At 64.3% G+C, this 12,393-nt stretch overlaps 1 protein-coding gene across 3 annotated transcripts in view; it reads left to right on the top strand.

Annotated features, from left to right (window-relative positions):
* The first annotated feature begins 484 nt into the window (after positions 1 to 484).
* Positions 485 to 12,393, top strand: part of ATAD5 (ATPase family AAA domain containing 5) — a 57,626-nt gene continuing 45,717 nt past the window's right edge. The window contains exons 1-2 of one of the 3 annotated variants that reach the window (XM_073563815.1): positions 485 to 672; positions 8,367 to 10,126. In XM_073563815.1, coding sequence (XP_073419916.1) covers positions 622 to 672; positions 8,367 to 10,126 — 1,811 coding nt within the window. In that variant the 5' untranslated portion in view covers positions 485 to 621. The remainder of the gene's footprint in view (positions 673 to 8,366; positions 10,127 to 12,393) is intronic. The other 2 variants (XM_073563814.1, XM_073563816.1) reach the window with 2 other exon arrangements.

Raw genomic sequence — 12,393 nt, 5'->3', positions numbered from 1 at the left:
CCCCGTGATCCGGCTCCTCGCTCCCGTGACGCCCCGTGATCCGGCTCCTCGCTCCGGTGACGCCCCGTGATCCGGCTCCTCGCTCCCGTGATCCCCCGCGGTCCAACTCCTCGCTCCGGTGTCAGCTCTCTGAATTCCCACACATGACACTGTCACAGTGACGTCATCCCCGGAATTTCCCCGTACACAGCGCCGCTCTGTGCAGCCGCACTCTTCGGAGCAGCCATTCGCTGCCATGACAACGCCTGCACGCCCCCCGCACAGCGCTGCGTGACCGGGCAGATCCGTGACGTCACCCGAAGGCGGCCACACCGGGAGTCACGGCCGCGCGCAGCTCCGTCTCTGACTGGAATGATTTTTGGCGCCAGTTCCTCTCAGCGCGCATCGCTCTGCTGCTGACAATGACGTCAGGGCGCCAATAGTATTCTGACCAATGGAATCAAGAGAGTCCCCAAACTCAGCCAATGGCGAGCGCATAGCATCCGTCCCCAGCCAATAGGATGGGGGGTACAGCAGAGTGGGAGGAGCTTGAGCTGCGAGTCGCCTTGGTCACGTGATCTAGGCCTTCGCGCGGGAAATTTGTTACCGGAGCCGCGCGCCCTCCCTCTGCCCCCGGGAGCGATGGTCGGTGTGCTCGCGGTGTCCGCCGCGCTGGAGGACTACCCGGTGCGGGTGAGCGGCGGCTACTGCCGGATACGCTGCGCTCCTCTCCCCTGTGCTGTGGCCCCCGCTCCTCTCTCCCCGCTGTTGTTGGTGCTGTGGCCCCCGCTCCGCTCTCCCCGCTGTTGTTGGTGCTGTGGCCCCCGCTCCTCTCTCCCCGCTGTTGTTGGTGCTGTGGCCCCCGCTCCTCTCTCCCCGCTGTTGTTGGTGCTGTGGCCCCCGCTCCTCTCTCCCCGCTGTTGTTGGTGCTGTGGCCCCCGCTCCTCTCTCCCCGCTGTTGTTGGTGCTGTGGCCCCCGCTCCTCTCTCCCCGCTGTTGTTGGTGCTGTGGCCCCCGCTCCTCTCTCCCCGCTGTTGTTGGTGCTGTGGCCCCCGCTCCTCTCTCCCCGCTGTTGTTGGTGTTGTGGCCCCCGCTCCTCTCTCCCCGCTGTTGTTGGTGCTGTGGCCCCCGCTCCTCTCTCCCCGCTGTTGTTGGTGTTGTGGCCCCCGCTCCTCTCTCCCCGCTGTTGTTGGTGCTGTGGCCCCCGCTCCTCTCTCCCCGCTGTTGTTGGTGTTGTGGCCCCCGCTCCTCTCTCCCCGCTGTTGTTGGTGTTGTGGCCCCCGCTCTTCTCTCCCCGCTGTTGTTGGTGTTGTGGCCCCCGCTCCTCTCTCCCCGCTGTTGTTGGTGCTGTGGCCCCCGCTCCTCTCTCCCCGCTGTTGTTGGTGTTGTGGCCCCCGCTCCTCTCTCCCCGCTGTTGTTGGTGCTGTGGCCCCCGCTCCTCTCTCCCCGCTGTTGTTGGTGCTGTGGCCCCCGCTCCTCTCTCCCCGCTGTTGTTGGTGCTGTGGCCCCCGCTCCTCTCTCCCCGCTGTTGTTGGTGCTGTGGCCCCCGCTCCTCTCTCCCCGCTGTTGTTGGTGCTGTGGCCCCCGCTCCTCTCTCCCCGCTGTTGTTGGTGTTGTGGCCCCCGCTCCTCTCTCCCCGCTGTTGTTGGTGTTGTGGCCCCCGCTCTTCTCTCCCCGCTGTTGTTGGTGCTGTGGCCCCCGCTCTTCTCTCCCCGCTGTTGTTGGTGTTGTGGCCCCCGCTCCTCTCTCCCCGCTGTTGTTGGTGTTGTGGCCCCCGCTCCTCTCTCCCCGCTGTTGTTGGTGCTGTGGCCCCCGCTCTTCTCTCCCCGCTGTTGTTGGTGCTGTGGCCCCCGCTCCTCTCTCCCCGCTGTTGTTGGTGCTGTGGCCCCCGCTCTTCTCTCCCCGCTGGTGTTGGTGCTGTGGCCCCCGCTCCTCTCTCCCCGCTGGTGTTGGTGCTGTGGCCCCCGCTCCTCTCTCCCCGCTGGTGTTGGTGCTGTGGCCCCCGCTCCTCTCTCCCCGCTGTTGTTGGTGTTGTGGCCCCCGCTCCTCTCTCCCCGCTGGTGTTGGTGCTGTGGCCCCCGCTCCTCTCTCCCCGCTGGTGTTGGTGCTGTGGCCCCCGCTCCTGTCTCCCCGCTGTTGTTGGTGCTGTGGCCCCCGCGCCTCTCTCCCCGCTGGTGTTGGTGCTGTGGCCCCCGCTCCTCTCTCCCCGCTGTTGTTGGTGCTGTGGCCCCCGCTCCTCTCTCCCCGCTGTTGTTGGTGCTGTGGCCCCCGCTCCTCTCTCCCCGCTGTTGTTGGTGTTGTGGCCCCCGCTCCTCAATCCCCGCTGATGTTGGTGTTGTGGCCCCCGCTCCTCTCTCCCCGCTGTTGTTGGTGCTGTGGCCCCCGCTCCTCTCTCCCCGCTGTTGTTGGTGCTGTGGCCCCCGCTCCTCTCTCCCCGCTGTTGTTGGTGTTGTGGCCCCCGCTCCTCTCTCCCCGCTGTTGTTGGTGTTGTGGCCCCCGCTCCTCTCTCCCCGCTGTTGTTGGTGCTGTGGCCCCCGCTCCTCTCTCCCCGCTGTTGTTGGTGCTGTGGCCCCCGCTCCTCTCTCCCCGCTGTTGTTGGTGCTGTGGCCCCCGCTCCTCTCTCCCCGCTGTTGTTGGTGTTGCGGCCCCCGCTCCTCTCTCCCCGCTGTTGTTGGTGCTGTGGCCCCCGCTCCTCTCTCCCCTGTGCTGTGGCCCCCGCTCCTCTCTCCCCTGTGCTGTGGCCCCCGCTCCTCTCTCCCCTGTGCTGTGGCCCCCGCTCCTCTCTCCCCTGTGCTGTGGCCCCCGCTCCTCTCTCCCCGCTGTTGTTGGTGTTGCGGCCCCCGCTCCTCTCTCCCCGCTGTTGTTGGTGTTGCGGCCCCCGCTCCTCTCTCCCCGCTGTTGTTGGTGTTGCGGCCCCCGCTCCTCTCTCCCCGCTGTTGTTGGTGTTGCGGCCCCCGCTCCTCTCTCCCCTGTGCTGTGGCCCCCGCTCCTCTCTCCCCGCTGTTGTTGGTGCTGTGGCCCCCGCTCCTCTCTCCCCGCTGTTGTTGGTGCTGTGGCCCCCGCTCCTCTCTCCCCGCTGTTGTTGGTGCTGTGGCCCCCGCTCCTCTCTCCCCGCTGTTGTTGGTGCTGTGGCCCCCGCTCCTCTCTCCCCGCTGTTGTTGGTGCTGTGGCCCCCGCTCCTCTCTCCCCGCTGTTGTTGGTGTTGCGACCCCCGCTCCTCTCTCCCCGCTGTTGTTGGTGTTGCGGCCCCCGCTCCTCTCTCCCCGCTGTTGTTGGTGTTGCGGCCCCCGCTCCTCTCTCCCCGCTGTTGTTGGTGCTGCGGCCCCCGCTCCTCTCTCCCCACTGTTGTTGGTGTTGTGGCCCCCGCTCCTCTCTCCCCGCTGTTGTTGGTGCTGTGGCCCCCGCTCCTCTCTCCCCGCTGTTGTTGGTGCTGTGGCCCCCGCTCCTCTCTCCCCGCTGTTGTTGGTGTTGTGGCCCCCGCTCCTCTCTCCCCGCTGTTGTTGGTGCTGTGGCCCCCGCTCCTCTCTCCCCGCTGTTGTTGGTGCTGTGGCCCCCGCTCCTCTCTCCCCGCTGTTGTTGGTGTTGTGGCCCCCGCTCCTCTCTCCCCGCTGTTGTTGGTGTTGTGGCCCCCGCTCTTCTCTCCCCGCTGTTGTTGGTGCTGTGGCCCCCGCTCTTCTCTCCCCGCTGTTGTTGGTGTTGTGGCCCCCGCTCCTCTCTCCCCGCTGTTGTTGGTGTTGTGGCCCCCGCTCCTCTCTCCCCGCTGTTGTTGGTGCTGTGGCCCCCGCTCTTCTCTCCCCGCTGTTGTTGGTGCTGTGGCCCCCGCTCCTCTCTCCCCGCTGTTGTTGGTGCTGTGGCCCCCGCTCTTCTCTCCCCGCTGGTGTTGGTGCTGTGGCCCCCGCTCCTCTCTCCCCGCTGGTGTTGGTGCTGTGGCCCCCGCTCCTCTCTCCCCGCTGGTGTTGGTGCTGTGGCCCCCGCTCCTCTCTCCCCGCTGTTGTTGGTGTTGTGGCCCCCGCTCCTCTCTCCCCGCTGGTGTTGGTGCTGTGGCCCCCGCTCCTCTCTCCCCGCTGGTGTTGGTGCTGTGGCCCCCGCTCCTGTCTCCCCGCTGGTGTTGGTGCTGTGGCCCCCGCTCCTGTCTCCCCGCTGTTGTTGGTGCTGTGGCCCCCGCGCCTCTCTCCCCGCTGGTGTTGGTGCTGTGGCCCCCGCTCCTCTCTCCCCGCTGTTGTTGGTGCTGTGGCCCCCGCTCCTCTCTCCCCGCTGTTGTTGGTGCTGTGGCCCCCGCTCCTCTCTCCCCGCTGTTGTTGGTGTTGTGGCCCCCGCTCCTCAATCCCCGCTGATGTTGGTGTTGTGGCCCCCGCTCCTCTCTCCCCGCTGTTGTTGGTGCTGTGGCCCCCGCTCCTCTCTCCCCGCTGTTGTTGGTGCTGTGGCCCCCGCTCCTCTCTCCCCGCTGTTGTTGGTGTTGTGGCCCCCGCTCCTCTCTCCCCGCTGTTGTTGGTGTTGTGGCCCCCGCTCCTCTCTCCCCGCTGTTGTTGGTGCTGTGGCCCCCGCTCCTCTCTCCCCGCTGTTGTTGGTGCTGTGGCCCCCGCTCCTCTCTCCCCGCTGTTGTTGGTGTTGCGGCCCCCGCTCCTCTCTCCCCGCTGTTGTTGGTGCTGTGGCCCCCGCTCCTCTCTCCCCTGTGCTGTGGCCCCCGCTCCTCTCTCCCCTGTGCTGTGGCCCCCGCTCCTCTCTCCCCGCTGTTGTTGGTGTTGCGGCCCCCGCTCCTCTCTCCCCGCTGTTGTTGGTGTTGCGGCCCCCGCTCCTCTCTCCCCGCTGTTGTTGGTGTTGCGGCCCCCGCTCCTCTCTCCCCGCTGTTGTTGGTGTTGCGGCCCCCGCTCCTCTCTCCCCGCTGTTGTTGGTGTTGCGGCCCCCGCTCCTCTCTCCCCTGTGCTGTGGCCCCCGCTCCTCTCTCCCCGCTGTTGTTGGTGCTGTGGCCCCCGCTCCTCTCTCCCCGCTGTTGTTGGTGCTGTGGCCCCCGCTCCTCTCTCCCCGCTGTTGTTGGTGTTGTGGCCTCCGCTCCTCTCTCCCCGCTGTTGTTGGTGCTGTGGCCCCCGCTCCTCTCTCCCCGCTGTTGTTGGTGTTGTGGCCCCCGCTCCTCTCTCCCCGCTGTTGTTGGTGCTGTGTCCCCCGCTCCTCTCTCCCCGCTGTTGTTGGTGCTGTGTCCCCCGCTCCTCTCTCCCCGCTGTTGTTGGTGCTGTGTCCCCCGCTCCTCTCTCCCCGCTGTTGTTGGTGCTGTGGCCCCCGCTCCTCTCTCCCCGCTGTTGTTGGTGCTGTGGCCCCCGCTCCTCTCTCCCCGCTGTTGTTGGTGCTGTGGCCCCCGCTCCTCTCTCCCCGCTGTTGTTGGTGCTGTGGCCCCCGCTCCTCTCTCCCCGCTGTTGTTGGTGTTGCGACCCCCGCTCCTCTCTCCCCGCTGTTGTTGGTGTTGCGGCCCCCGCTCCTCTCTCCCCGCTGTTGTTGGTGTTGCGGCCCCCGCTCCTCTCTCCCCGCTGTTGTTGGTGTTGCGGCCCCCGCTCCTCTCTCCCCGCTGTTGTTGGTGTTGCGGCCCCCCGCTCCTCTTTCCCCTGTGCTGTGGCCCCCGCTCCTCTCTCCCCTGTGCTGTGGCCTCCGCTCCTCTCTCCCCTGTGCTGTGGCCCCCGCTCCTCTCTCCCCGCTGTTGTTGGTGTTGTGGCCCCCGCTCTTCTCTCCCCGCTGTTGTTGGTGTTGTGGCCCCCGCTCCTCTCTCCCCGCTGTTGTTGGTGTTGCGGCCCCCGCTCCTCTCTCCCCGCTGTTGTTGGTGTTGCGGCCCCCGCTCCTCTCTCCCCGCTGTTGTTGGTGTTGCGGCCCCCGCTCCTCTCTCCCCGCTGTTGTTGGTGTTGTGGCCCCCGCTCCTCTCTCCCCTGTGCTGTGGCCCCCGCTCCTCTCTCCCCGCTGTTGGTGCTGTGGCCCCCGCTCCTCTCTCCCCGCTGTTGTTGGTGCTGTGGCCCCCGCTCCTCTCTCCCCGCTGTTGTTGGTGTTGCGGCCCCCGCTCCTCTCTCCCCGCTGTTGTTGGTGTTGCGGCCCCCGCTCCTCTCTCCCCGCTGTTGTTGGTGTTGCGGCCCCCGCTCCTCTCTCCCCGCTGTTGTTGGTGTTGCGGCCCCCGCTCCTCTCTCCCCGCTGTTGTTGGTGTTGCGGCCCCCGCTCCTCTCTCCCCGCTGTTGTTGGTGTTGCGGCCCCCGCTCCTCTCTCCCCGCTGTTGTTGGTGTTGTGGCCCCCGCTCCTCTCTCCCCTGTGCTGTGGCCCCCGCTCCTCTCTCCCCGCTGTTGTTGGTGTTGTGGCCTCCGCTCCTCTCTCCCCGCTGTTGTTGGTGCTGTGACCCCCGCTCCTCTCTCCCCGCTGTTGTTGGTGTTGTGGCCCCCGCTCCTCTCTCCCCGCTGTTGTTGGTGCTGTGTCCCCCGCTCCTCTCTCCCCGCTGTTGTTGGTGTTGTGGCCCCCGCTCCTCTCTCCCCGCTGTTGTTGGTGCTGTGGCCCCCGCTCCTCTCTCCCCACTGTTGTTGGTGTTGTGGCCCCCGCTCCTCTCTCCCCGCTGTTGTTGGTGTTGTGGCCCCCGCTCCTCTCTCCCCGCTGTTGTTGGTGCTGTGGCCCCCGCTCCTCTCTCCCCGCTGTTGTTGGTGCTGTGGCCCCCGCTCTTCTCTCCCCGCTGTTGTTGGTGTTGTGGCCCCCGCTCCTCTCTCCCCGCTGTTGTTGGTGCTGTGGCCCCCGCTCCTCTCTCCCCGCTGTTGTTGGTGTTGTGGCCCCCGCTCCTCTCTCCCCGCTGTTGTTGGTGTTGTGGCCCCCGCTCCTCTCTCCCCGCTGTTGTTGGTGTTGTGGCCCCCGCTCCTCTCTCCCCGCTGTTGTTGGTGTTGCGGCCCCCGCTCCTCTCTCCCCGCTGTTGTTGGTGTTGCGGCCCCCGCTCCTCTCTCCCCGCTGTTGTTGGTGTTGCGGCCCCCGCTCCTCTCTCCCCGCTGTTGTTGGTGTTGTGGCCCCCGCTCCTCTCTCCCCTGTGCTGTGGCCCCCGCTCCTCTCTCCCCGCTGTTGTTGGTGCTGTGGCCCCCTGCTTCTCTCTCCCCGCTGTTGTTGGTGCTGTGGCCCCCGCTCCTCTCTCCACGCTGTTGTTGGTGCTGTGGCCCCCGCTCCTCTCTCCCCGCTGTTGTTGGTGCTGTGGCCCCCGCTCCTCTCTCCCCGCTGTTGTTGGTGTTGTGGCCCCCGCTCCTCTCTCCCCGCTGTTGTTGGTGTTGCGGCCCCCGCTCCTCTCTCCCCGCTGTTGTTGGTGTTGCGGCCCCCGCTCCTCTCTCCCCGCTGTTGTTGGTGTTGCGGCCCCCGCTCCTCTCTCCCCGCTGTTGTTGGTGTTGTGGCCCCCGCTCCTCTCTCCCCTGTGCTGTGGCCCCCGCTCCTCTCTCCCCGATGTTGTTGGTGCTGTGTCCCCCGCTCCTCTCTCCCCGCTGTTGTTGGTGCTGTGGCCCCCGCTCCTCTCTCCCCGCTGTTGTTGGTGTTGTGGCCTCCGCTCCTCTCTCCCCGCTGTTGGTGTTGTGGCCCCCGCTCCTCTCTCCCCGCTGTTGTTGGTGCTGTGGCCCCCGCTCCTCTCTCCCCGCTGTTGTTGGTGCTGTGGCCCCCGCTCCTCTCTCCCCGCTGTTGTTGGTGTTGTGGCCCCCGCTCCTCTCTCCCCGCTGTTGTTGGTGTTGTGGCCCCCGCTCCTTTCTCCCCGCTGTTGTTGGTGTTGTGGCCCCCGCTCCTCTCCCCGCTGTTGTTGGTGTTGTGGCCCCCGCTCCTCTCTCCCCGCTGTTGTTGGTGTTGTGGCCCCCGCTCCTCTCTCCCCGCTGTTGTTGGTGTTGTGGCCCCCGCTCCTCTCTCCCCGCTGTTGTTGGTGCTGTGGCCCCCGCTCCTCTCTCCCCGCTGTTGTTGGTGCTGTGGCCCCCGCTCCTCTCTCCCCGCTGTTGTTGGTGTTGTGGCCCCCGCTCCTCTCTCCCCGCTGTTGTTGGTGCTGTGGCCCCCGCTCCTCTCTCCCCGCTGTTGTTGGTGTTGTTGCCCCCGCTCCTCTCTCCCCGCTGTTGTTGGTGTTGTGGCCCCCGCTCCTCTCTCCCCGCTGTTGTTGGTGTTGTGGCCCCCGCTCCTCTCTCCCCGGGGTCGTGGTCCCCCGCTTCTCTCTCCCCGGGGTCGTGGTTCCCCGCTCCCCGGGGCCCCCCACTCCTGACCCCGGTGTTGGTGTCGTGGCCCCAGTCCTTTCCCTGCTGTTGTCTACCCCACTCACCTCTCCAGTGTTGGCGTTGTGGCCCTTCCCTCTCCCTGGGGGTGGTGTTGTGGCCCCAGTCCTTTCCGTGCTGTTGTGGCCCACTGATACAGTTTTTCTTTACTTTTTACAGACCGGTAAGAAGCAGCGAAGAGATGAGGACCCCCCGGGTAAACCCATCACTAATTATTTCTCACCGGTGTCGAAGTCCAGTGATCGGGGGCTGCTGTCCTCCAAGCACAGTAACATCGCCGACTACTTCATCAGATGCTCGCCAGCCGCCAGCAAGGAACGCACCCCAAAAAAACAGACCCCCAGCCCCGTATGTGGGGCCAGAAGCAGGGGGTCTCCATCTACCCCACTCACCGGCTCCCCGAGACCCACCGGTAGTACTGCAAAGCCAGGAAGGCGCAGACTAGTCAGGAGGCTCGGAGACCTGGCGCCGGCCTGTGATGACAGCGGCGGGAGGAAGCCGTCAAGCAGCGGGATTATGGGCAGCGACACAGCGGCGTTGCTAGCGGAGATCTGTAGTCAGACCGAGGACCTGGGCCATGACGACAACGATGAAGATGATGTTGTGTTTCAGTCTGAAACGTTCACTGCTGGGGGCACTACAAGAACCCACAGGCGAGTCCTGAGGAGGCCCAGGGTGGAGACCGAGCAGAATAGCGTGGAGCCTCCGACTACTGACACCAAGGAACAGCTATCCTCACGAACATCTACTGTCTCATCAGGAGGCCATACTTCCGCGCTTGACTCCAGCCTGGAGCTTCTGGGGGACAATTCCTCCCTCCGCACCCAGTCTATATCGTTTAAAGATTGCATGAAGATCCAAGGTAGGAATGACCAGTCCACATCTGCTCCCAGTCTGATTGACCCCACCGACCTGGCTGAGCAGCTGCCCTCTCCAAAAACTGTGACCATCCAGGCGCAGGTTCACCTCTCGCCTCCTCAACATTCACAAAATGCTGCAAAAATTGCCTCCATCTTCAAAAATAACAGAGCAGATAAAAAAAGAGTGGACACCCCTTCCCCAGATTCTGATCAGGTCGGCCTGGTGGTCCCTAAGAGAAAGTCCAATGTGGTCATCCTGGAAGACGACCTGGAGCTGGCCGTCATTGACGTTGAAGCCGGGGAGCCCATGAGGCAGAGGTCGACTCAGGCCGAAAGGCAGCAGTTCATGAAAGCCTTCCGACAAGCGGGCGACGCTGCAAAAACCAACACCAAGAAGACCCCTGCAAGGAAAAAAGAGCCCAGTGAAGGTATGGAGGACCCCCCTAAAGTGGAAGCTGAGGAGCAACTGCTGGACAAAGCTGTGAATGAGGAGAGCAAGGCTGTGCAGCCGAACAAGGTGCAGAAGCTCAAGAGGAGGAGAAACAATCTATCTGCACCTAGTGCAGAGACCCCCAAATCAAAGGAGCTGCCCCCAGACAATGCTGAGGAGCCGGAGAAGGTGCAGAGATTACAAAAGAAGAAGGTACGGACCCCCAGATCGTCAAGTGAGCGGCCCCCAGACAAAGCCGAGGAGCCAGAGAAGGTGCATAGATTACAAAGGAAGAAGGTACGGACCCCCAGATCATCAAATGAGCGGCCCCCAGACCAAGCCGAGGAGCCGAATAAGACACAAAAAGTAAAGAAACAGGCGTCTACCCTGAGATCAGAGACCCCCAAATCCCCTCCAGAAGAGGAGGAGCCAATGTCACCGATGCGCCCCAGCCCTGTGTTACGGAGAAGTCTGAGGAGACAGATGTCCAGTCCCTCCAGCATATCCCCAACGAGGACAGGAAGTCCCCTGCTGATGTCCACCCCAAAAGTGCAGACCCCCTGCCAAACTGCCGACATTTATAAAGCCGAAGTCATCACTGTGCCATCTGACACAGAGTCCCCAATCAGGTAGCCACCGTAGCCCTCAAGAGATGTCCTGCTCACAGCCGCCTGCCAGTACCGTCATTTGTGCCACCGGGTACATACAAGCCCCGTACGAGGGACGGTCACTGGGTACATTCAGGCCCCGTATGGAGGTTGGTCGCCGGGTACATACAGGCCCCGTATGGAGGTTGGTCGCCGGGTGCATACAGGCCCCGTATGGAGGTTGGTCGCCGGGTGCATACAGGCACCGTACGAGGGACGGTCACCGGGTACATACAGGCACCGTACAAGGGACGGTCACCCGGTACATACAGGCCCCGTGTGGAGGTTGGTCACCGGGTACATACAGGCAATGTACGAGGGACGGTCACCAGGTACATACAGGCCCCGTATGGAGGTTGGTCACCGGGTGCATACAGGCACCGTACGAGGGACGGTTACCGGGTACATACAGGCACCGTACAAGGGACGGTCACCCGGTACGTACAGGCACCGTACGAGGGACAGTCACCGGGTACATACAGGCACCGTACAAGGTATGGTCACCCGGTACATACAGGCCCCGTATGGAGGTTGGTCACCGGGTACATACAGGCCCTGTATGGAGGTTGGTCACCGGATACATACAGGCACCGTACGAGGGACGGTCACCCGGTACATACAGGCCCCATATGGTGGTTGGTCACCGGGTACATACAGGCCCTGTATGGAGTTTGGTCACCGGGTACATACAGGCACCGTACGAGGGACGGTCACCGGGTACATACAGGCCCCGTATGGACGTTGGTCACCGGGTACATACAGGCCCTGTATGGAGTTTGGTCACCGGGTACATACAGGCCCTGTATGGAGTTTGGTCACTGGGTACATACAGGCACCGTACGAGGGACGGTTACCGGGTACATACAGGCCCCGTATGGAGGTTGGTCACCGGGTACATACAGGCCCCGTATGGAGGTTGGTCACCGGGTACATACAGGCCCCGTATGGAGGTTGGTCACCGGGTACATACAGGCCCCGTATGGAGGTTGGTCACCGGGTACATACAGGCCCCGTATGGAGGTTGGTCACCGGGTACATACAGGCCCCGTATGGAGGTTGGTCGCCGGGTGCATACAGGCACCATACGAGGGACGGTCACCGGGTACATACAGGCACCGTACAAGGGACGGTCACCCGGTACATACAGGCCCCGTATGGAGGTTGGTCACCGGGTACATACAGGCACCGTACGAGGGACGGTCACCAGGTACATACAGGCCCCGTATGGAGGTTGGTCACCGGGTGCATACAGGCACCGTACGAGGGACGGTCACCCGATACATACAGGCCCCGTATAGAGGTTGGTCACCGGGTACATACAGGCACCGTACGAGGGACGGTCACCAGGTACATACAGGCCCCGTATGGAGGTTGGTCACCGGGTGCATACAGGCACCGTACGAGGGACGGTTACCGGGTACATACAGGCACCGTACGAGGGACGGTCACCCGGTACATACAGGCACCGTACGAGGGACGGTCACCCGGTACATACAGGCACCGTACGAGGGACGGTCACCCGGTACATACAGGCACCGTACGAGGGACGGTCACCCGGTACATACAGGCACCGTACGAGGGACGGTCACCGGGTACATACAGGCACCGTACGAGGGATGGTCACCCGGTACATACAGGCCCCGTATGGAGGTTGGTCACCGGGTACATACAGGCACCGTACAAGGGACGGTCACCCGGTACATACAGTCCCCATATGGAGGTTGGTCACCGGGTACATACAAGCACCGTACAAGGGACGGTCACCCGGTACATACAGGCCCCGTATGGAGGTTGGTCACCGGGTACATACAGGCACCGTACGAGGGACGGTCACCAGGTACATACAGGCACCGTACGAGGGACGGTCACAGGGTACATACAGGCACCGTATGGTGGTTGGTCACCGGGTACATACAGGCCCTGTATGGAGTTTGGTCACCGGGTACACACAGGCACCGTACAAGGGACGGTTACCGGGTACATACAGGCCCCGTATGGACGTTGGTCACCGGGTACATACAGGCCCTGTATGGAGTTTGGTCACTGGGTACATACAGGCACCGTACAAGGGACGGTCACCCGGTACATACAGGCCCCGTATGGAGGTTGGTCACCGGGTACATACAGGCACCGTACAAGGGACGGTCACCCGGTACATACAGTCCCCATATGGAGGTTGGTCACCGGGTACATACAAGCACCGTACAAGGGACGGTCACCCGGTACATACAGGCCCCGTATGGAGGTTG

Source organism: Dendrobates tinctorius, unplaced genomic scaffold, assembly GCF_039654945.1.
Source record: "Dendrobates tinctorius isolate UK_male_01 unplaced genomic scaffold, ASM3965494v1 ptg000399l, whole genome shotgun sequence".
NCBI classification, from domain to species: Eukaryota; Metazoa; Chordata; class Amphibia; order Anura; family Dendrobatidae; genus Dendrobates; species Dendrobates tinctorius.
Note: the sequence above shows the minus strand (reverse complement) of the source record. Positions and strands in the feature narration are given on the sequence as shown.